This window comes from Gigantopelta aegis, unplaced genomic scaffold (genome assembly GCF_016097555.1).
Source record: "Gigantopelta aegis isolate Gae_Host unplaced genomic scaffold, Gae_host_genome ctg3124_pilon_pilon, whole genome shotgun sequence".
In the NCBI taxonomy this organism is placed as follows: domain Eukaryota; kingdom Metazoa; phylum Mollusca; class Gastropoda; order Neomphalida; family Peltospiridae; genus Gigantopelta; species Gigantopelta aegis.
This window is the reverse complement of record NW_024533186.1, coordinates 692-27,902: the sequence shown is the minus strand read 5'-3', so window position 1 is coordinate 27,902 and position 27,211 is coordinate 692. Positions and strand designations below refer to the sequence as shown.

Below are 27,211 nucleotides of genomic sequence, written 5' to 3'. Positions count from 1 at the left end.
ATAGACATGATAATCTGTGTCTGTCATGTTTACACTAATGTTGTCATAGCTGTCAACATAATCTAAAAAATTTTTGCTATTTTAAAGAGCAAACCAGTAACCAATGTGACAGCCTTGTGTAATAGTCTCTAATGAACGCACGCACACACAGAGTAAACTTACATTTAATTCTTTCCCAACTGTAGCTCTCTTATTAAATTATACTTTTGTAATTCAATAGAAATGTGATTGGAATATATTGTCACACTATAGTCCCATGAGATTTATATGATAATAATAGAGTATCTAAACATAGTTCACTTGTATGGATATTTTTTCTCCTCTCTAGCCTGCGACATTCAATCTACCAATTATAATATATATTGTTACACTATAGTCCCATGAGATTTATATGATAATAATAAAGTATCTAAGCATAGTTCACTTGTATGGATATTTTTTCTCCTCTCTAGGTTGTAACATCCAATCTACTGATTGTAAGAATGGAGGTATAGCTAATAGCACATCTTGTTCCTGTCAATGTAATTCTACTGGTTACATGGGACCAACCTGTATTGAGGATATCAATGAATGTAACCTTACCAACCCATGTCAACATGGAGGTTCTTGTTATAATACTAATGGTAGCTATGTATGTGATTGTGCCACTGGTTACACAGGAAATGACTGTCAAACTGACATCGACGATTGTCAGATGTCTTCTTGTTTGCACAATGCTACATGCATTGATGGAGTAGCTAATTACACATGTGACTGTCTTCCTGGTTATACTGGAAGGAATTGTGAAAGAGACATTAATGAATGTGAATCAAATCCATGTCAAAATGGAGGTACTTGTATTGATGAGGTTAATAAATACACTTGTAATTGTACTGGTGGTTACAATGGTACTGATTGTGAATTAGACATTGATGAGTGCAGTACAGGTAGTAATCCTTGTTCCAATGGAGGAACTTGTCGGAATAATCCTGGTGGATTCAATTGTTCATGTCAAGGTAGTTGGAAAGGTGACACATGTGAAACTTGTGTAATAAGTGATTGTTCTCAACCAATGTGTAATGGTCCATCTGCTAACTGCCTACAGTGTAATGCTGACTTCTCTTTAGTCAATGGACAATGTGGTAAGTTACAATAGAATACATCTAAGGTACATCTTCACCTTATTAGGAGTGGTTATGTGACCTTTTTAAAAAGGATGGCCCTTTTAATTTGAACAATAATGAATCTGATGTCTAAATGTCTTAGTTTTCTCTTGCATATAATATTATTAGTACCACCTGCTCATACTCTAATGAAGTTGTCATTTTTCCTTTGTAGTTTCTTGTAACATAAAAGATTGTATACTTTGTATCACAAAGGATGTGTGTAAAACATGTAACAATAGTTATGATCTTAATGACAGTGGGACTTTATGTACTCCGCCAATTCTTACACTACCTCCTCCTCCTGAACCGACTAGAGATAATAGATCATCAATTAATACAGGGGCAATTATCGGTAAGACTGTCTGTTTGTCTGTCTGTTGATCCATTCATTTCTTGTATAGGTATTGTAATTGCGTTTATTGTTCTACTGATTATTATAGCAATAATTATTGTAATAATTATTGTTGTACTTGGAAAAATTAACAGTGAAAAGCCGCCTACTTACAACGTCAAGACACCAAAGCCGGAGGAAAAAGAGTAAGTTTTATGAAGTACTGTAGTGTGTTTTATTACTCCTCTCTTTCTCTCTCTCTCTCTCTCACACACACACACACAGTATTATCCTAACCAAGATTTCCAATATTTAATTTACATCTTAAATGTCTTCTAGTACAATTTAAAATAGTCTGTTATTATTTTATTTGTTTTGTACAAACAACTTTTGTATCATGTGACACTAAATCAGAACAATTAAACATTGTTGTATTATACTTTTAAAAATTTAATTTATACTTAACAACTTATAATTATTACAACATTGTATTAAGCATGACGTTTGTAGTATATTAAAAATATAGCTATTAGTGGTACCATCATCCAACTTGAAAAAGTCACTACATACCAAAATTGACTGGCACCAGGTGAAGCCACACCCATTTCTCCTAGCCTATTCTCAACATGGTGTAATCTATTTTCTAATCTTTGTACTCGTTGGTATAATTCAGTATCAGGTAAACCTCTGGGAGTACGTCAGAGTCAACCACAGGAAGAATACTATATTGGAAAATAAAGAGTAAGCATTTATAAATAGAAAGTTGTCATAACATTTGATTGGTTATTAACTATAATTAATTAATTAATAATTAATTATAACCTTGTAGTTTCGTTCATAGCTTCAAATCTCTGACCGCTAATTATCAATCCTGATTGAGGGGCAGGGATGTGAGTCACACCCACATCCCCACCTCCGCTAGTACCCTCTCTCCCCACCAGACGATGTCTTGTTCAGTGTAATTTTATCAGGTACCTGTATAATAATGATATTAATACATTAATTAAAAGTCGATATATAATTTTAGTACTTTCATTGGACGATAGTCTCGTTGTTGGACAGGTTTTGATGATGTTGTCTTATGAGGATCACTGGAGAGTTGGATCGTGTCTGGAACACTCATTATTTTCACAGATGAAGGAGCCTGACTCATATAGCCAGAATCTGCCATGGCTACCTGAACAAAAGTAGGCGTGTCTAAATACAATTAATTTACCATTAATTAAAATGGGTGTGTCATATTTATCTGCCTTCCCTAAGCAGGTACATTCATCATGGCGACTGCTGCAGGAGCAGCTAAAGCTAAAACGTGAGTGGCTGTCCCTTATGATATCACGTGATGTCTTGTATTTGTCTTTAGAGATATTAAACTGATAATATTAGGAGATACAAATGTTGGCAAGACATGTCTGATTCAACGATACCTCACTGGGGAGTTTGCTGAGACAGTTGCTGTGAGTGATGTCATTAGATGTATTGTAGATATGTTTTAAGTAAAATTTTGTCATATTGTACATATTGTGTGTATGAGAGAGAGACAGTGTGTTACTGTCTAAATAAAGTATTAACATCTAGTATCTTTTCAGGATTGAATAAAGAAATGTTTACAACTACTAACAATACATGTACACATTATTTTTATTGAAATAAAAGTAGAATACTATTATATGTATTATATTATATGTAATGTACATGTAATATGGTGTGTATTATTGTATGAGTTAAGTATTCTATTTTTAGAGCATTGGAGCATCTCTCGCTTTAAAAAGAAATGGGGAGATTGGAATGTAGCGTTATGGGTAAGTCCCTGTCATTAATAAGCATGTAATAATATATACCAATACATGTATGCTAGTCTCATCTACATGTATCACATGACATATATATATAAGTCACATATCAGTAATAAGTCACATGTACATGTATACTAATCACATGTCAGTAATAAGTCACATGAACATGTATTATTCAGTCAAGTGACTGTTAGTATTGTATGATTGTTATATGACAACTAGCTGTGTATTACAATACTTAATAATGTTAATTTTGTTAAAATTAAATAAATGGCTTTAGATATTGTAACACAATTCCATGAAATACAAACATAGTCTTATAAAAACAATAATATTTACTATTACTAGTCTACTATTACCATTACTGGGCTCACATTACTACTAATGGGCTCACTTAATCAGTATACTATATAAATATGGCATGCATTCAAATAATATTTCTACATCACACAGCTGCTAATATACCGCCAAAATTTCCTAAGAAATTATAAGTATATTGTATCTATATATTATAGGATACAGCTGGTGAAGAGAAGTATGCTAATTTGAGTTCATTCTATTGTCGTGGTGCTCATGTAGCAATACTAGCTGTTGACTTAACAAATAAAAAATCGCTTGAAAAACTTCAACAAGTTTTCATTCCTATCCTCGAGCAACAAGCTCCTACATGTATGACTGTTGTTGTAGGCACTAAACTGGATTTAATAAAATCTCAAGGGCGACAGATTGGTGCCTCCGAAGGTAAATCCTTTGCAGTGTTACAACATAAAAAGCAGTTAGAGAAAGCTTTATTACAGAACCCTAGCTCCTTTCTAGCAAAAGTCCAAGGCCATGAGTCTTATTTCGAAACTAGTTCTAAAAGTGGAGAAGGTGTGACTGATTTATTTCAATATATCGAGCGCATCATACTTGCACAGTTGCAGAAAACACAACCATCATCAACTACCACCCAATCTAGTAAAACTAGAACTGCAAGTAAGTCTGGAAAACCAGAGAGTATAATTCGATTGGATGATCCTCCACCTCCACCTAGTCAGGAGTCTGGTTGTTGTAAGAATTAAATTCAGTACTTTTGTTTTGTCTCTACAAACAAAATATTAAAATTATTATTTTAAAATGTTATCTTTGATTAATGCAATAAATAAAATATATATTAATATTAATAATATAGCCTGTGTTAATATTAATATTAATAATATTAATGTTAATGTTTTTATTGACATTTATTGCCAAAGTTTGAGTCAAAGCTTGACAAGTCATTGGACCATTTGTCATTAAATTCTTCAAATGTGCTAACAAGATCATTTTGAGAGTTATCTGAAAGGTGGACCAATGGATGAATGGAGAGATGAAGGGATGGACAGATGGATGAATGTATGTATGCATGTATGGGATAGCTGGATCAATGGATGAATGAATGGTGAATGGATCAATAATCAATGTATATGGATGGATGAATGGATAGATGGATGGTCAAATGAATGGACAAATGGATGGATGGGTGAATGGACAAATGGATGGATGGGACAATGAACAGATGAATTATACCTGTTTCTAAATTGATATTACTAAAATTTTCTACAGTTATTGATGGATTTAATATTTTAGCATGTTGCTGCCAAACTGTCTGATCATTGATGACATTTTGTATATTATTATACCACTCATCCACAATACCTTTATAACAAGATAATAATAATATCACTATAATATTATTAACTTACTATCAAATATTGGTGCCTGTGCGTCTGAAGGAAATGTAAGACCACGTTGTTTTGCTTCCTCCAACCAAATAACTCTAAACTTTTCTTGTTCAATCAATGCAGCTCTCCACTGTTCTTCATTAGACAAAGTGGGGTCCTAAAAGTAGAGTTTTAAAAGTCAAAATATACAATACAGCTGTGTAAATACCTGAGGCTGTATGTCAGGTAATGACCATCCGCATTCCATTGCTGTTTTCCTCCACTCATTTAAGTGGCAATAAAATTGACAAATTCTTAACTGAAAACCAACTAATAAGAAGAAATATTAAATTAGTCAATGAGCACTAGTTAAATAATAGTTAATTAATAACAATAGTCAATTAACTTACCAATACCAATACAAGGACTGATACACGTGTCTTTGACTAAACAATAAGAGAAATGAGAATTTAAGGTAGAAGTATTTTGTGTTTAAAACTTACTGCATTGGTATGCATCATTTAAAATATATCCATTGATGCAGATATTGCAGATATCGGGAGTATTTGAACAAAGTTGACAATTTTCTATCGCACACACTGAACAATCTGTATATGTCCAAGAACCACTACAAATGCAGATGTAACTATCTATACCATCAACACAAGTGCCATTATTATCACATGGATTAGGGTGACAGTCGTTGATATTTACTGAACAATTTTCTCCTGTATATCCATTGGAACAGATACAGTTGTAACCAGCTATACCATCAACACAAGTGCCATTATTATCACAGGGATTAGGGTTACAGTCGTTGATATTTACTGAACAATTTTCTCCAGTATATCCATTGGAACAGATACAGTTGTAACCAGCTATACCATCAACACAAGTCCCATTATTATCACATGGATTAGGGTCACAGTCGTTGATATTTACAGAACAATTTTCTCCTGTATATCCATTGGAACAGATACAGTTGTAACCAGCTATACCATCAACACAAGTCCCATTATTATCACATGGATTAGGGTTACAGTCGTTGATATTTACAGAACAATTTTCTCCTGTATATCCATTGGAACAGATACAGTTGTAACCAGCTATACCATCAACACAAGTCCCATTATTATCACATGGATTAGGGTTACAGTCGTTGATATTTACTGAACAATTTTCTCCAGTATATCCATTGGAACAGATACAGTTGTAACCAGCTATACCATCAACACAAGTCCCATTATTATCACATGGATTAGGGTTACAGTCGTTGATATTTACAGAACAATTTTCTCCTGTATATCCATTGGAACAGATACAGTTGTAACCAGCTATACCATCAACACAAGTGCCATTATTATCACATGGATTAGGGTTACAGTCGTTGATATTTACAGAACAATTTTCTCCTGTATATCCATTGGAACAGATACAGTTGTAACCAGCTATACCATCGACACAAGTCCCATTATTATCACATGGATTAGGGTTACAGTCGTTGATATTTACAGAACAATTTTCTCCTGTATATCCATTGGAACAGATACAGTTGTAACCAGCTATACCATCGACACAAGTGCCATTATTATCACATGGATTAGGGTTACAGTCGTTGATATTTACAGAACAATTTTCTCCTGTATATCCATTGGAACAGATACAGTTGTAACCAGCTATACCATCAACACAAGTCCCATTATTATCACATGGATTAGGGTTACAGTCGTTGATATTTACAGAACAATTTTCTCCTGTATATCCATTGGAACAGATACAGTTGTAACCAGCTATACCATCAACACAAGTCCCATTATTATCACATGGATTAGGGTTACAGTCGTTGATATTTACAGAACAATTTTCTCCTGTATATCCATTGGAACAGATACAGTTGTAACCAGCTATACCATCAACACAAGTCCCATTATTATCACATGGATTAGGGTTACAGTCGTTGATATTTACAGAACAATTTTCTCCTGTATATCCATTGGAACAGATACAGTTGTAACCAGCTATACCATCAACACAAGTCCCATTATTATCACATGGATTAGGGTTACAGTCGTTGATATTTACAGAACAATTTTCTCCTGTATATCCATTGGAACAGATACAGTTGTAACCAGCTATACCATCAACACAAGTCCCATTATTATCACATGGATTAGGGTTACAGTCGTTGATATTTACAGAACAATTTTCTCCAGTATATCCATTGGAACAGATACAGTTGTAACCAGCTATACCATCGACACAAGTCCCATTATTATCACATGGATTAGGGTTACAGTCGTTGATATTTACAGAACAATTTTCTCCAGTATATCCATTGGAACAGATACAGTTGTAACCAGCTATACCATCAACACAAGTCCCATTATTATCACATGGATTAGGGTTACAGTCGTTGATATTTACAGAACAATTTTCTCCTGTATATCCATTGGAACAGATACAGTTGTAACCAGCTATACCATCAACACAAGTCCCATTATTATCACATGGATTAGGGTTACAGTCGTTGATATTTACTGAACAATTTTCTCCTGTATATCCATTGGAACAGATACAGTTGTAACCAGCTATACCATCGACACAAGTCCCATTATTATCACATGGATTAGGGTCACAGTCGTTAATATTTACAGAACAATTTTCTCCTGTATATCCATTGGAACAGATACAGTTGTAACCAGCTATACCATCAACACAAGTCCCATTATTATCACATGGATTAGGGTTACAGTCGTTGATATTTACAGAACAATTTTCTCCTGTATATCCATTGGAACAGATACAGTTGTAACCAGCTATACCATCAACACAAGTCCCATTATTATCACATGGATTAGGGTTACAGTCGTTGATATTTACAGAACAATTTTCTCCTGTATATCCATTGGAACAGATACAGTTGTAACCAGCTATACCATCAACACAAGTCCCATTATTATCACATGGATTAGGGTTACAGTCGTTGATATTTACAGAACAATTTTCTCCTGTATATCCATTGGAACAGATACAGTTGTAACCAGCTATACCATCAACACAAGTGCCATTATTATCACATGGATTAGGGTTACAGTCGTTGATATTTACAGAACAATTTTCTCCTGTATATCCATTGGAACAGATACAGTTGTAACCAGCTATACCATCAACACAAGTCCCATTATTATCACATGGATTAGGGTTACAGTCGTTGATATTTACAGAACAATTTTCTCCTGTATATCCATTGGAACAGATACAGTTGTAACCAGCTATACCATCAACACAAGTCCCATTATTATCACATGGATTAGGGTTACAGTCGTTGATATTTACTGAACAATTTTCTCCAGTATATCCATTGGAACAGATACAGTTGTAACCAGCTATACCATCAACACAAGTCCCATTATTATCACATGGATTAGGGTTACAGTCGTTGATATTTACAGAACAATTTTCTCCTGTATATCCATTGGAACAGATACAGTTGTAACCAGCTATACCATCAACACAAGTCCCATTATTATCACATGGATTAGGGTTACAGTCGTTGATATTTACAGAACAATTTCCTCCTGTATATCCATTGGAACAGATACAGTTGTAACCAGCTATACCATCAACACAAGTCCCATTATTATCACATGGATTAGGGTTACAGTCGTTGATATTTACAGAACAATTTTCTCCTGTATATCCATTGGAACAGATACAGTTGTAACCAGCTATACCATCAACACAAGTCCCATTATTATCACATGGATTAGGGTTACAGTCGTTGATATTTACAGAACAATTTTCTCCTGTATATCCATTGGAACAGATACAGTTGTAACCAGCTATACCATCAACACAAGTCCCATTATTATCACATGGATTAGGGTTACAGTCGTTGATATTTACAGAACAATTTTCTCCTGTATATCCATTGGAACAGATACAGTTGTAACCAGCTATACCATCGACACAAGTCCCATTATTATCACATGGATTAGGGTTACAGTCGTTGATATTTACAGAACAATTTTCTCCTGTATATCCATTGGAACAGATACAGTTGTAACCAGCTATACCATCAACACAAGTCCCATTATTATCACATGGATTAGGGTTACAGTCGTTGATATTTACAGAACAATTTTCTCCTGTATATCCATTGGAACAGATACAGTTGTAACCAGCTATACCATCGACACAAGTCCCATTATTATCACATGGATTAGGGTCACAGTCGTTGATATTTACAGAACAATTTTCTCCTGTATATCCATTGGAACAGATACAGTTGTAACCAGCTATACCATCGACACAAGTCCCATTATTATCACATGGATTAGGGTTACAGTCGTTGATATTTACAGAACAATTTTCTCCAGTATATCCATTGGAACAGATACAGTTGTAACCAGCTATACCATCGACACAAGTCCCATTATTATCACATGGATTAGGGTTACAGTCGTTGATATTTACAGAACAATTTTCTCCTGTATATCCATTGGAACAGATACAGTTGTAACCAGCTATACCATCAACACAAGTCCCATTATTATCACATGGATTAGGGTTACAGTCGTTGATATTTACAGAACAATTTTCTCCTGTATATCCATTGGAACAGATACAGTTGTAACCAGCTATACCATCAACACAAGTCCCATTATTATCACATGGATTAGGGTTACAGTCGTTGATATTTACAGAACAATTTTCTCCTGTATATCCATTGGAACAGATACAGTTGTAACCAGCTATACCATCGACACAAGTCCCATTATTATCACATGGATTAGGGTTACAGTCGTTGATATTTACAGAACAATTTTCTCCTGTATATCCATTGGAACAGATACAGTTGTAACCAGCTATACCATCGACACAAGTCCCATTATTATCACATGGATTAGGGTCACAGTCGTTGATATTTACAGAACAATTTTCTCCTGTATATCCATTGGAACAGATACAGTTGTAACCAGCTATACCATCAACACAAGTCCCATTATTATCACATGGATTAGGGTTACAGTCGTTGATATTTACAGAACAATTTTCTCCTGTATATCCATTGGAACAGATACAGTTGTAACCAGCTATACCATCAACACAAGTCCCATTATTATCACATGGATTAGGGTTACAGTCGTTGATATTTACAGAACAATTTTCTCCTGTATATCCATTGGAACAGATACAGTTGTAACCAGCTATACCATCAACACAAGTCCCATTATTATCACATGGATTAGGGTTACAGTCGTTGATATTTACAGAACAATTTTCTCCTGTATATCCATTGGAACAGATACAGTTGTAACCAGCTATACCATCAACACAAGTCCCATTATTATCACATGGATTAGGGTTACAGTCGTTGATATTTACAGAACAATTTTCTCCTGTATATCCATTGGAACAGATACAGTTGTAACCAGCTATACCATCAACACAAGTCCCATTATTATCACATGGATTAGGGTTACAGTCGTTGATATTTACTGAACAATTTTCTCCTGTATATCCATTGGAACAGATACAGTTGTAACCAGCTATACCATCAACACAAGTCCCATTATTATCACATGGATTAGGGTTACAGTCGTTGATGTTTACTGAACAATTTTCTCCTGTATATCCATTGGAACAGATACAGTTGTAACCAGCTATACCATCAACACAAGTCCCATTATTATCACATGGATTAGGGTTACAGTCGTTGATATTTACAGAACAATTTTCTCCTGTATATCCATTGGAACAGATACAGTTGTAACCAGCTATACCATCAACACAAGTCCCATTATTATCACATGGATTAGGGTTACAGTCGTTGATATTTACAGAACAATTTTCTCCTGTATATCCATTGGAACAGATACAGTTGTAACCAGCTATACCATCAACACAAGTCCCATTATTATCACATGGATTAGGGTTACAGTCGTTGATATTTACAGAACAATTTTCTCCTGTATATCCATTGGAACAGATACAGTTGTAACCAGCTATACCATCGACACAAGTCCCATTATTATCACATGGATTAGGGTTACAGTCGTTGATATTTACAGAACAATTTTCTCCTGTATATCCATTGGAACAGATACAGTTGTAACCAGCTATACCATCAACACAAGTCCCATTATTATCACATGGATTAGGGTTACAGTCGTTGATATTTACAGAACAATTTTCTCCTGTATATCCATTGGAACAGATACAGTTGTAACCAGCTATACCATCAACACAAGTCCCATTATTATCACATGGATTAGGGTTACAGTCGTTGATATTTACAGAACAATTTTCTCCTGTATATCCATTGGAACAGATACAGTTGTAACCAGCTATACCATCAACACAAGTCCCATTATTATCACATGGATTAGGGTTACAGTCGTTGATGTTTACTGAACAATTTTCTCCTGTATATCCATTGGAACAGATACAGTTGTAACCAGCTATACCATCAACACAAGTCCCATTATTATCACATGGATTAGGGTTACAGTCGTTGATATTTACAGAACAATTTTCTCCTGTATATCCATTGGAACAGATACAGTTGTAACCAGCTATACCATCAACACAAGTCCCATTATTATCACATGGATTAGGGTTACAGTCGTTGATATTTACAGAACAATTTTCTCCTGTATATCCATTGGAACAGATACAGTTGTAACCAGCTATACCATCAACACAAGTCCCATTATTATCACATGGATTAGGGTTACAGTCGTTGATATTTACAGAACAATTTTCTCCTGTATATCCATTGGAACAGATACAGTTGTAACCAGCTATACCATCAACACAAGTCCCATTATTATCACATGGATTAGGGTACAGTCGTTGATATTTACAGAACAATTTTCTCCTGTATATCCATTGGAACAGATACAGTTGTAACCAGCTATACCATCGACACAAGTCCCATTATTATCACATGGATTAGGGTTACAGTCGTTGATGTTTACTGAACAATTTTCTCCTGTATATCCATTGGAACAGATACAGTTGTAACCAGCTATACCATCAACACAAGTCCCATTATTATCACATGGATTAGGGTTACAGTCGTTGATGTTTACTGAACAATTTTCTCCAGTATATCCATTGGAACAGATACAGTTGTAACCAGCTATACCATCAACACAAGTCCCATTATTATCACATGGATTAGGGTTACAGTCGTTGATATTTACAGAACAATTTTCTCCTGTATATCCATTGGAACAGATACAGTTGTAACCAGCTATACCATCAACACAAGTCCCATTATTATCACATGGATTAGGGTTACAGTCGTTGATATTTACTGAACAATTTTCTCCTGTATATCCATTGGAACAGATACAGTTGTAACCAGCTATACCATCAACACAAGTCCCATTATTATCACATGGATTAGGGTTACAGTCGTTGATATTTACTGAACAATTTTCTCCTGTATATCCATTGGAACAGATACAGTTGTAACCAGCTATACCATCAACACAAGTCCCATTATTATCACATGGATTAGGGTTACAGTCGTTGATATTTACAGAACAATTTTCTCCTGTATATCCATTGGAACAGATACAGTTGTAACCAGCTATACCATCAACACAAGTCCCATTATTATCACATGGATTAGGGTTACAGTCGTTGATATTTACAGAACAATTTTCTCCTGTATATCCATTGGAACAGATACAGTTGTAACCAGCTATACCATCGACACAAGTCCCATTATTATCACATGGATTAGGGTTACAGTCGTTGATATTTACAGAACAATTTTCTCCTGTATATCCATTGGAACAGATACAGTTGTAACCAGCTATACCATCAACACAAGTCCCATTATTATCACATGGATTAGGGTTACAGTCGTTGATATTTACAGAACAATTTTCTCCTGTATATCCATTGGAACAGATACAGTTGTAACCAGCTATACCATCAACACAAGTCCCATTATTATCACATGGATTAGGGTTACAGTCGTTGATATTTACAGAACAATTTTCTCCTGTATATCCATTGGAACAGATACAGTTGTAACCAGCTATACCATCAACACAAGTCCCATTATTATCACATGGATTAGGGTTACAGTCGTTGATATTTACAGAACAATTTTCTCCTGTATATCCATTGGAACAGATACAGTTGTAACCAGCTATACCATCGACACAAGTCCCATTATTATCACATGGATTAGGGTTACAGTCGTTGATGTTTACTGAACAATTTTCTCCTGTATATCCATTGGAACAGATACAGTTGTAACCAGCTATACCATCAACACAAGTCCCATTATTATCACATGGATTAGGGTTACAGTCGTTGATATTTACAGAACAATTTTCTCCTGTATATCCATTGGAACAGATACAGTTGTAACCAGCTATACCATCAACACAAGTCCCATTATTATCACATGGATTAGGGTTACAGTCGTTGATATTTACTGAACAATTTTCTCCTGTATATCCATTGGAACAGATACAGTTGTAACCAGCTATACCATCAACACAAGTCCCATTATTATCACATGGATTAGGGTTACAGTCGTTGATATTTACTGAACAATTTTCTCCTGTATATCCATTGGAACAGATACAGTTGTAACCAGCTATACCATCAACACAAGTCCCATTATTATCACATGGATTAGGGTTACAGTCGTTGATATTTACAGAACAATTTTCTCCTGTATATCCATTGGAACAGATACAGTTGTAACCAGCTATACCATCAACACAAGTCCCATTATTATCACATGGATTAGGGTTACAGTCGTTGATATTTACTGAACAATTTTCTCCTGTATATCCATTGGAACAGATACAGTTGTAACCAGCTATACCATCAACACAAGTCCCATTATTATCACATGGATTAGGGTTACAGTCGTTGATATTTACTGAACAATTTTCTCCTGTATATCCATTGGAACAGATACAGTTGTAACCAGCTATACCATCGACACAAGTCCCATTATTATCACATGGATTAGGGTTACAGTCGTTGATATTTACAGAACAATTTTCTCCTGTATATCCATTGGAACAGATACAGTTGTAACCAGCTATACCATCAACACAAGTCCCATTATTATCACATGGATTAGGGTTACAGTCGTTGATATTTACAGAACAATTTTCTCCTGTATATCCATTGGAACAGATACAGTTGTAACCAGCTATACCATCAACACAAGTCCCATTATTATCACATGGATTAGGGTTACAGTCGTTGATATTTACAGAACAATTTTCTCCTGTATATCCATTGGAACAGATACAGTTGTAACCAGCTATACCATCAACACAAGTCCCATTATTATCACATGGATTAGGGTTACAGTCGTTGATATTTACAGAACAATTTTCTCCTGTATATCCATTGGAACAGATACAGTTGTAACCAGCTATACCATCAACACAAGTCCCATTATTATCACATGGATTAGGGTTACAGTCGTTGATGTTTACTGAACAATTTTCTCCTGTATATCCATTGGAACAGATACAGTTGTAACCAGCTATACCATCACACAAGTCCCATTATTATCACATGGATTAGGGTTACAGTCGTTGATATTTACTGAACAATTTTCTCCAGTATATCCATTGGAACAGATACAGTTGTAACCAGCTATACCATCAACACAAGTCCCATTATTATCACATGGATTAGGGTTACAGTCGTTGATATTTACTGAACAATTTTCTCCTGTATATCCATTGGAACAGATACAGTTGTAACCAGCTATACCATCAACACAAGTCCCATTATTATCACATGGATTAGGGTTACAGTCGTTGATATTTACTGAACAATTTTCTCCTGTATATCCATTGGAACAGATACAGTTGTAACCAGCTATACCATCAACACAAGTGCCATTATTATCACATGGATTAGGGTTACAGTCGTTGATATTTACAGAACAATTTTCTCCTGTATATCCATTGGAACAGATACAGTTGTAACCAGCTATACCATCAACACAAGTCCCATTATTATCACATGGATTAGGGTTACAGTCGTTGATATTTACTGAACAATTTTCTCCTGTATATCCATTGGAACAGATACAGTTGTAACCAGCTATACCATCAACACAAGTCCCATTATTATCACATGGATTAGGGTTACAGTCGTTGATATTTACTGAACAATTTTCTCCTGTATATCCATTGGAACAGATACAGTTGTAACCAGCTATACCATCAACACAAGTCCCATTATTATCACATGGATTAGGGTTACAGTCGTTGATATTTACAGAACAATTTTCTCCTGTATATCCATTGGAACAGATACAGTTGTAACCAGCTATACCATCAACACAAGTGCCATTATTATCACATGGATTAGGGTTACAGTCGTTGATATTTACAGAACAATTTTCTCCTGTATATCCATTGGAACAGATACAGTTGTAACCAGCTATACCATCAACACAAGTGCCATTATTATCACATGGATTAGGGTTACAGTCGTTGATATTTACTGAACAATTTTCTCCTGTATATCCATTGGAACAGATACAGTTGTAACCAGCTATACCATCAACACAAGTCCCATTATTATCACATGGATTAGGGTTACAGTCGTTGATATTTACAGAACAATTTTTCCTGTATATCCATTGGAACAGATACAGTTGTAACCAGCTATACCATCAACACAAGTCCCATTATTATCACATGGATTAGGGTTACCATTGATATTTACGGAACAATTTTCTCCAGTATATCCATTGGAACAGATACAGTTGTAACCAGCTATACCATCAACACAAGTCCCATTATTATCACATGGATTAGGGTTACAGTCATTGATATTTATGGAACAATTTTCTCCTGTATATCCATTGGAACAGATACAGTTGTAACCAGCTATACCATCAACACAAGTGCCATTATTATCACAGGGATTAGGGTTACAGTCGTTGATGTTTACTGAACAATTTTCTCCTGTATATCCATTGGAACAGATACAGTTGTAACCAGCTATACCATCAACACAAGTACCATTATTATCACATGGATTAGGGTTACAGTCGTTGATGTTTACTGAACAATTTTCTCCTGTATATCCATTGGAACAGATACAGTTGTAACCAGCTATACCATCAACACAAGTGCCATTATTATCACATGGATTAGGGTTACAGTCGTTGATGTTTACTGAACAATTTTCTCCAGTATATCCATTGGAACAGATACAGTTGTAACCAGCTATACCATCAACACAAGTCCCATTATTATCACATGGATTAGGGTTACAGTCATTGATATTTACGGAACAATTTTCTCCAGTATATCCATTGGAACAGATACAGTTGTAACCAGCTATACCATCAACACAAGTCCCATTATTATCACATGGATTAGGGTTACAGTCATTGATATTTATGAACAATTTTCTCCTGTATATCCATTGGAACAGATACAGTTGTAACCAGCTATACCATCAACACAAGTGCCATTATTATCACAGGGATTAGGGTTACAGTCGTTAATGTTTACTGAACAATTTTCTCCAGTATATCCATTGGAACAGATACAGTTGTAACCAGCTATACCATCAACACAAGTACCATTATTATCACATGGATTAGGGTTACAGTCGTTGATGTTTACTGAACAATTTTCTCCAGTATATCCATTGGAACAGATACAGTTGTAACCAGCTATACCATCAACACAAGTTTATTATCACAGGGATTAGGGTTACAGTCGTTGATGTTTACTGAACAATTTTCTCCAGTATATCCATTGGAACAGATACAGTTGTAACCAGCTATACCATCAACACAAGTCCCATTATTATCACAGGGATTAGGGTTACAGTCGTTGATGTTTACTGAACAATTTTCTCCTGTATATCCATTGGAACAGATACAGTTGTAACCAGCTATACCATCAACACAAGTCCCATTATTATCACATGGATTAGGGTTACAGTCGTTGATGTTTACTGAACAATTTTCTCCAGTATATCCATTGGAACAGATACAGTTGTAACCAGCTATACCATCAACACAAGTGCCATTATTATCACATGGATTAGGGTTACAGTCGTTGATATTTACAGAACAATTTTCTCCTGTATATCCATTGGAACAGATACAGTTGTAACCAGCTATACCATCAACACAAGTGCCATTATTATCACATGGATTAGGGTTACAGTCGTTGATATTTACAGAACATTTTTCTCCTGTATATCCATTGGAACAGATACAGTTGTAACCAGCTATACCATCAACACAAGTGCCATTATTATCACATGGATTAGGGTTACAGTCGTTGATATTTACTGAACAATTTTCTCCAGTATATCCATTGGAACAGATACAGTTGTAACTAGCTATACCATCAACACAAGTACCATTATTATCACATGGATTAGGGTTACAGTCGTTGATATTTACTGAACAATTTTCTCCTGTATATCCATTGGAACAGATACAGTTGTAACCAGCTATACCATCAACACAAGTGCCATTATTATCACAGGGATTAGGGTTACAGTCGTTGATATTTACAGAACAATTTTCTCCTGTATATCCATTGGAACAGATACAGTTGTAACTAGCTATACCATCAACACAAGTGCCATTATTATCACAGGGATTAGGGTACATTCGTTGATATTTACTGAACAATTTTCTCCAGTATATCCATTGGAACAGATACAGTTGTAACCAGCTATACCATCAACACAAGTGCCATTATTATCACATGGATTAGGGTTACAGTCGTTGATATTTACAGAACAATTTTCTCCTGTATATCCATTGGAACAGATACAGTTGTAACCAGCTATACCATCAACACAAGTGCCACTATTATCACATGGATTAGGGTTACAGTCATTGATATTAAGGAACAATTTTCTCCAGTATATCCATTGGAACAGATACAGTTGTAACCAGCTATACCATCAACACAAGTGCCATTATTATCACAGGGATTAGGGTTACAGTCGTTGATATTTACAGAACAATTTTCTCCTGTATATCCATTGGAACAGATACAGTTGTAACCAGCTATACCATCAACACAAGTCCCATTATTATCACATGGATTAGGGTTACAGTCGTTGATATTTAAGGAACAATTTTCTCCAGTATATCCATTGGAACAGATACAGTTGTAACCAGCTATACCATCAACACAAGTGCCATTATTATCACAGGGATTAGGGTTACAATCGTTGATATTTACTGAACAATTTTCTCCTGTATATCCATTGGAACAGATACAGTTGTAACCAGCTATACCATCAACACAAGTCCCATTATTATCACATGGATTAGGGTTACAGTCGTTGATATTTACAGAACAATTTTCTCCTGTATATCCATTGGAACAGATACAGTTGTAACCAGCTATACCATCAACACAAGTGCCATTATTATCACAGGGATTAGGGTTACAATCGTTGATATTTACTGAACAATTTTCTCCTGTATATCCATTGGAACAGATACAGTTGTAACCAGCTATACCATCAACACAAGTCCCATTATTATCACATGGATTAGGGTTACAGTCGTTGATATTTACTGAACAATTTTCTCCAGTATATCCATTGGAACAGATACAGTTGTAACCAGCTATACCATCAACACAAGTGCCATTATTATCACATGGATTAGGGTTACAGTCGTTGATATTTACAGAACAATTTTCTCCTGTATATCCATTGGAACAGATACAGTTGTAACTAGCTATACCATCAACACAAGTGCCATTATTATCACATGGATTAGGGTTACAGTCGTTGATATTTACAGAACAATTTTCTCCTGTATATCCATTGGAACAGATACAGTTGTAACCAGCTATACCATCAACACAAGTGCCATTATTATCACATGGATTAGGGTTACAGTCGTTGATATTTACTGAACAATTTCTCCAGTATATCCAATACCACTACAATCACATGTGTAATTATCAGGGGCAGATAATAATATACATGATCCTCCATTTTGACAAGGTATATCTTGTTGGCAGATATCAGTTAGATCACATCCATTACATGTAGTGTTAGCAACTTCACCAGGACCACAGGTATAGTTACAGACTATATAGTATAGGATGAATGTATTAGATATATACTAGTTTACTTACCACATCTAAAGTTAGTATCAACATTAACAATGTAGTTAGTTGGACATAATGTAGTACACATATTATCAAGACCAAAGAATGGACAACAGACTACAGGACTATTTGATAGACATCTTCTTGATCCATAGTTACAAGCAGAATTACAAGCTAATTAAAAGGAATATTTACAATCTATTTGAATATTTATTATTAACTTACGCAAACAATGATTAGAATCAATACCAGGAACATTGGTATACAATTAAAACAGTCAGTTCTTAGCATTGGATTTGAGGGTGGAGTACCAAAACCATCATTAGTTACTGCACTCCATGTACCACCTAAAACACTCTAACTGAAAGTGTTCTGTTTGTGAAGATTGTCCACTCTTAGGAGTAAATGTAGCTATAATAGATACTCTACGATAAGTATCTCTAGTTGATCCTTGAGCAAGACAAGTATACTCATGTGATGATACAGTAGATTATATGGTCCCCCTCCTGAGTCTGCATTAAGAAGTAGAGCATTCAACTCTTCTCTATATCAGCTACTGTAGGTAGAGGACAGTTACTTTGAGCAGTCACAAGTAATAGAGAATATGTTAGTAATAGCAACATGAAAAAACAGATAGACATTGTAGTGCTGGTCATCTTGGCCTGGGAAAGAACAGGAAAGAGAAGACATCTTAAATGTAAAATTAAATTTAGCTTGTAGCAACTAATTACTTATATTATTATTGAATATATATAATTTTAGTTGACTCTCACTTTATATTATAGATCCCTTGACTACAAATAAGCTTATTATATAAAAGTGTCCAACTGCAAAATGCACCGCCCCTTATTGTCACAATGATGAATTTTATTTCAAAAATATGAATTTTATTAATGTGTTATATTTAAAAAATTTATTAGTAGTATCATCTGATGTTCTAATATGTGTTCATATATATTGTATGTGTTTGTGTAGCATTGTTTTTATTGACAGGTGTCTCCAAATTCAGTATCATATGTTTTGATAAGTCACTAAGACCATTTATCAATATAATCATTAAAAGTAGATATAAGGTCATCTTGAGTAGGATCTGTAGCAAATGGATGAATGAAATATAGATGAATAAATGGATGAAAGGATAAATGAATGGACAGATGGTTGGTGGATGGGTGATTGGACAAATGGATGGATGGGACAATGAACAGATGAATATACCTGTTTCTAAATTGATATTACTAAAATTTCCTACAGTTATTGATGGATTAAATATTTTAGCATGTTGCTGCCAAACTGTCTGATCATTGATAACATTTTGTATATTATTATACCACTCATCTATAATACCTTATAACAAAGATAATAATATCACTATAATATTATTAACTTACTATCAAATATTGGTGCCTGTGTGTCTGAAGGAAATGTAAGACCACGTTGTTTTGCTTCCTCCAACCAAATAACTCTAAACCTTTTCTTGTTCAATCAATGCAGCTCTCCACTGTTCTTCATTAGACAAAGTAGGGTCCTAAAGTTATAATCCACTCCATTTGTATCTGCCTTCTTTTTATACTTACCTGGGGCACTATCTCAGGTAGGGACAGACCACATGTTGTTGCTTGCTGTCTCCAAACTTCTAACTGACAATAAAACTTACACATACTGGATTGATAGTCTATAAAAGAAAAAAAAATAATATTTTCATGTGACAACAAGTGAGTATTTGATATACCTGTACCAGGGCAATGAGTTGAACAATCATCTTTTTCTACAATAAAAAAATTATTTTCAAAAATGTCTACATTATAACTTACCACAAAATTGTAGCATTACTGAGATGATATCCATTATCACAAGTATTACAATTTTTACCAGCATATCCAATAGAGCAGTTACAGGTATAACTAGCCAACTCCATCAACACAAGTGGCACCATTTTTCACAAGGATTAGGATCACATTCATGATATCTTATTGAACAATCTTCTCCAGTATATCCATTGGAACAAATACAGTTGTAACCAGCTATACCATCAACACAAGTGCCATTATTTATCACATGGATTAGGGCTACAGTCGTTGATGTTTACTGAACAATTTCTCCAGTATATCCATTGGAACAGATACAGGATGGTAACCAGCTATACCATCGACACAAGTGCCATTATTATCACATGGATTAGGGCTACAGTCCGTTGATGTTTACTGAACAATTTTCTCCTGTATATCCATTGGAACAGATACAGTTGTAACCAGCTATACCATCAACACAAGTGCCCATTATTATCACATGGATTAGGGTTTCACAGTCGTTGATATTTACTGAACAATTTCTCCAGTATATCCATTGGAACAGATACAGTTGTAACCAGCTATACCATCAACACAAGTGCCATTATTATCACATGGATTGGGTTACAGTCGTTGATATTTACTGAACAATTTTCTCCAGTATACTCATTGGAACAGATACAGTTGTAACCAGCTATACCGTCAACACAAGTGCCATTATTATCACATGGATTAGGGTTACAGTCGTTGATATTTTTTTCAGACTGAACAATTTTTTCTCCTGTATACCATTGAAACAGATACAGTTGTAACCAGCTATACCATCAAACACAGTGCCATTATTATCACATGGATTAGGGTTACAGTTGTTGATATTTTTCTGAACAATTTTCTCCAGTATATACAGTATCACTACAATCACATACAATTAATCAGGGGCAGATAATAACACACATAATCCTCCATTTTGACAAGGCATATCTTGTTGGCAAATATCAGTCAGAATCACATCCATTACATGTAGCGTTAGCAACTTCACCAGGACCACAGGTATAGTTACAGACTATATAATATAGGATCAATGTATTAGATATATACTAGTTTACTTACCACATGTAAAGTTAGTATCAACATTAGCAATGTAGTTAATTGGACATGATGTAGTACACATATTATCAAGACCAAAGAATGGACAACAGACTACAGGATTATTTGATAGACATCTTCTTGATCCCATAGTTACAAGAAGAATCACAAGCTAATTAAAAGGAATATTTATAATCTATTCATATATGTACTATTAACTTACGCAAACACAATGATTTTCGTTATACAAGGCTGGGATTTTCAGGTAAAACAATTAAAACAGTCTGTTCTTAGTTCTGGGTTTGAGGGTATGTCAGACTGAAAATACATGATCAGTTACTGCTCTCCATGCACCATTATGACACTCTAACTGAAAGTGTGTGTATCCTGAGCTGCGTTAGTATTAGGAGTAAATGTAGCTATAATAGATACTCTACGATAAGTATCTCTAGTTGATCCTTGAGCAAGACAAGTATACTGATATGATGTAATACAGTAGGATATATGGTCCTCCTCCTGAAGTCTGCATCAAGAAGTAGATCTGTCAAATTACTCTTTATATCATCTACTGTAGGTAGAGGACAGTTATTTTGAGCAGTTACAAGTAATGGAAAGTAAAAAATAAAAAGGAAATCCACAGTTCCATCTTGCTCTCTACGCCCACCTATTCGAGATACGCCCTCTGATAAACAACCAATGAATTCACTTAATAATTAAAATTTTAATATTGATTATAATCATAAAATTAATAATAATTATTATTAAAAACAAAATATTAGTTATATTATTGACATTGATCCCCAAAGTTATCATCAAATGACGAAAATCTTTAGACCATTTGTAGATGTAACTCTGAAATGTTGGCAGATGTATTTTCTTCTACAACAAAGAAATAGTCAGTTAATAGAGAAACTAGTGTTCTTTATTACTTAATTTTTATACAAATTACTAAAATCTGAAATGAAATTGATGAATCAAGTTTTTTTAACATAATTCTGCCACGCTATATGATCTTTGAGTGCATTTTTAACATCTTTTTTTTCCATTGACGTATAAAGACCTGTGTGAATTAAAGTAATTGAAAGAAAGGTCCCACAGAATAATTAGAAATTCATTTGAATTATCTCTCACATAATAATTAAAGTCAATAATAATTAAATTTAAACTCTGACTAATGCTTACTATTTGTAGTACCCGTACTGTTCATGACTTGTGGATAATTTCCCTTTAACTTGTTTTCATCCAAATAGCTCGCAATTTCTTTCGCTCAGTTAGAGCTGCTCCTCCATTGGGCTTCATCAGAACAGACTGAGATCCTATTTAATTATTAAAAGAACTAATCACAATTATAGTATTATTATATCCATGCCTGAGGCTTTATTTTAGGTAAAGACACTCCACAATCAATTGTTCTCTGTCTCCATTGAGTCAATTGACAATAAAATAGACACATATTGAACTGAAAAATCCCGCTTCAATAAAATAATAATAAATATTCCATTTAAAACTAACTAACCCTTTACCATCACATGCACCTATACAGCTGCCTTCTAATGATGGAATTAAACTTAAAATTCTTTGTCTCTTTAATGACTTACCACAAATTCCAATGTTGTTAAGAACATATCCATTATCACATACATTACATTTACCAAATATCACTAGAACATGTCTGACAGTTTGGTAGCAAAGCACTGGCTACAATCTGAATTTTGACCAAGACCCACTACAAATACACAGATGTAAGAGTTGACACCATCAACACAAGTGCCACCATTTTGACAAGGATTAGGATCACAATCATCAATGTTTACCATACAATGAGTTCCAGTATATCCGTTAGAGCAAATACAGCTGTAACTGTTTACTCCATCGACACATTTACCAACCATTTTGACAAGGATTAGGATCACAATCATCAATGGTATACTGTACAATGAGTTCCAGTATATCCATTAGAGCAAATACAACTGTAACTGTTTATTCCATCGACACATTTACCGCCATTTTGACAAGGATTAGGATCACAATCATTGATATCAAATTGACAATATTTTTCCAGTGTATCCTATGGAACATTTACATGTATAGCCATCAATACCATCAATACAAACCACCATTTTGACAATTATGTTGTAAGCAATCATCAATGTTACTTTCACAGAATGTTCCACTGAATCCATTATCACAATACAATAGCTACAGTTAGTATTATTTGAAAATCCATTGACACAGGTAAGATTACATTCTATGTAGGTGAGAAATAAGACATAAGTTTAAAGAGTTATAAAGATTTAAAACTAACTGTCACATTGATCTCCTATCCAATAAGGTACGCACTGACAGTCATAGTTACTGTTAGGCTCTCTTGTTTACTCCACACTGTCTGTGTGCATTGGTTGTTGTCATAGAAACTGCAGCAGTCTGTACTATCAAAAATAGTTTCCAATGCATAATGAATTGGCGTCTTCTTTAATGCATTTTATCTGGACATTCTAGCAAAAGTTAAATGCTATGTATTGAATTATGGAATGAGCCCTATTTTGTTTTAATAATGTTCGTATAAATGTACATTGTGTTAACCAAAATATTCTTCAGAATATATCAATAAGTCCATATTAAAATATTTGTTTGTTAGTTGCTTTATTATATGGAGCACTAAATATTTATTATAACTTTTCAAGCAAATAGTGTTTATTTTAACCCCCCTAATCAAGTGTATATCTAATCTTCAAGTAACTAAGTTCAAGGTTATTAGACACATGCACAAGAAGCCTTATGAAACCTTAAACCAAGCTAATTACAATTATACAACATTAATCAGATATTACAAAACACTTGTTTGGTTTATACTTGTATTAATATGGAAATTAAATAAATTTACAACTACTTATATTTTAGACAATGTTATACCACACAAATACAATACAACTCACATGATCTATGTAACTCTCTTGTACTTTCTAACCTCAGATACGAAACTTCAAAGGCACACAAGCATTGTTATGATTATGAGAAGCAATGTAGTTTTACTTGGTTGCTAGAACAACTAATTGTATATTGACCAACTATTTGAGTAATTTTTTGTTTGGCAACTATCTGATATTTTTGTTTGCCAGGACTTTTATGGATGATTACATGGTTACAGACAGTTAAGTCACAGAGTAGATAGGATTTACTATGGTAACTAAATATTGTAAAAGTTTCAAGGATGATATGCACAATATTAATTATTGATATTTAGCTCCCTTGAAGTCGAGCAGTATTTTCAATAATATATGTATTCAAAACCTTTGAGATCACCTTACCTATGCAGTGATGGATCGGATCACCTGCTATAGGTACGCTACAGTCGGAGCTTCAAATCCTTGACAGAATGAACAATTTGTTCTTTGTGTTATTTGCAGATCTTCCCAAGAGTACTAAATGCAAGCTGAAATGCTTCATTCATCAAATGGCTGCAGTTTTCCATCCCTCAAACTGTAGACAAATAAAGATCAAGATATGCTGTTTGATTCTCTCCAGGTTTGTCAGAAGCAGTAAACACAACACAGTGAACAGTTGAAAACTTCCATCGTTCTCTCTCATTGCTAGCCCGCAAGACAATTAACGTAGAACTCATGTACTTCAAAGGTTACATTAACAATATTAACATAAACCATCGTTTATAATATTAAAGGTAATAACATCAGAGATGGTCGGTGCTTTGACACTGTGCTCTAACAGCAATGTTTGGATTTATCAGGTCATAAGAGATACAACAAAGTACAAAGATAGCAGTCCGACAAAGTTCATCATCTTTTACTACATTATAAAATATAATTGAACTGATTGTAAACCACCACTAACTATTGAAGTAGTAACTTACCTAGCAACAGCCAATTGTATGAAATAGTAAAGGTATAACACAAGGTAATCTGGAGGAGTGTTTTATAGTCATTGTTTTTTCAGAGGTGTGTTTTCATTATAAAATTGATTATTAATTATTAATTGTTAAAAGTTATTAAGAAAATGTTTTCATCAGCCAAAATAACAAGTCATTAAATTGAGAAACAAAGGAGTTAAAAAAAGAAAACACAGTGGGTTAGTTTATTTATCTGGACCATATTGAGAGGGAAACAGCTTCATCAGCAAATTGATTAAATAACTGTTTTGCCAATAGTTAATGTATTCCTTGTAAAGATCTTCTGGATTTCCATTAGCTATGGAATAAATAAATAATTGATATTAGATAGTAAGTAATTAAATTAAGATAAAGAAACACATAATAGACTAGATAAGTGCTTGTACAAGTGCGATAAATAGTGGAAACAAAAAGTCAATATATTTCACTACTAAACAGTAAAAACTTTTAATATATAAAAATTAATGGTATAACAATACTTTTTATTGTTACATGATAAATATACCTCATGTGATAACTTTTAAATTAGTTATGTTGTTGACTCTGTTTCCATAGCAACAAAGTGTTTCCTATGTCTACTTACAGTATATGTATGTACATATAATTAATCTCCATTATCTTAATGATATGTCATTGCTTATTTAGAAATACCAGTTAGACAGTTTTGTATTAGACATTATAATCGATAAATAGTAAATACCAGTGTAACCCAATTAGGTACAGGTGACAAAGTACATACCCAGTTCTGATTTAAATAATACTTGATCCAGGTATCGAGACTGTCCAACGCTTGTTCTAAAACTCTTTTCTCCATCGTTGCAACAAGTCTTTGAAAATCGTATTTTTTATAAAGTGCAGTCTCACACACTAGGTTATAATACACCTTACCATGTATGTATTACTGTGTATATGTACATGTACCACCACGATATCACAGACACATTTATCATGTACATGTACATGTATGTGCTTTCACATAACCCAGCACCCCAAAACCTTTTATAGTATGTGATGACCACAGTGGAAAAACATTCTTAGCCAGACAGTATTGCCTTTATATGGTTGTGATGCTGAAATGTTTGACCTAACTCCAAACTCAATTCAATCACAAAATGGGATTTATATCGGTGATACCATCAAATGCCTACCCAAGTACTAACCCCTCCTTATATATGCATTATATTTATTGTTTGTATGGGGCCGGGTAGTGGACAGAACAAAACACTATATATGAACATGCAACACTGTGGTAACCAGACAACAGATCGGTTTTGATCACGTGTTCTCTGTAGTTGCTTCTTCAAACAGCGTTAATCCAAGAAATGTGATGCTGCAGGTCTATTCTCTCCCCATTGTT

General features: G+C 34.3%; 2 protein-coding genes across 2 annotated transcripts; one reads left to right on the top strand and one right to left on the bottom strand.

The window, feature by feature from the left end:
- Positions 1-1,116: 1,116 nt before the first annotated feature.
- Positions 1,117-4,330, top strand: LOC121391928 (ras-related protein Rab-20-like). Its single transcript, XM_041523382.1, has 4 exons — positions 1,117-1,121; positions 1,632-1,682; positions 2,837-2,930; positions 3,785-4,330. The coding sequence occupies exons 1-4, from the start codon at positions 1,117-1,119 to the stop codon at positions 4,328-4,330; spliced, it is 696 nt and encodes a 231-aa protein (XP_041379316.1).
- Positions 4,331-4,332: 2 nt separating this feature from the next.
- On the bottom strand, positions 4,333-26,668 carry LOC121391927 (fibropellin-3-like). The gene is given in 9 exon segments (XM_041523381.1): positions 4,333-4,352; positions 4,994-5,129; positions 20,652-20,749; positions 21,461-21,490; positions 21,493-21,558; positions 23,653-23,836; positions 23,838-23,882; positions 23,884-24,018; positions 26,594-26,668. Coding segments are annotated over 9 exon segments (789 nt in total).
- Between the last annotated feature and the right edge of the window lie 543 nt (positions 26,669-27,211).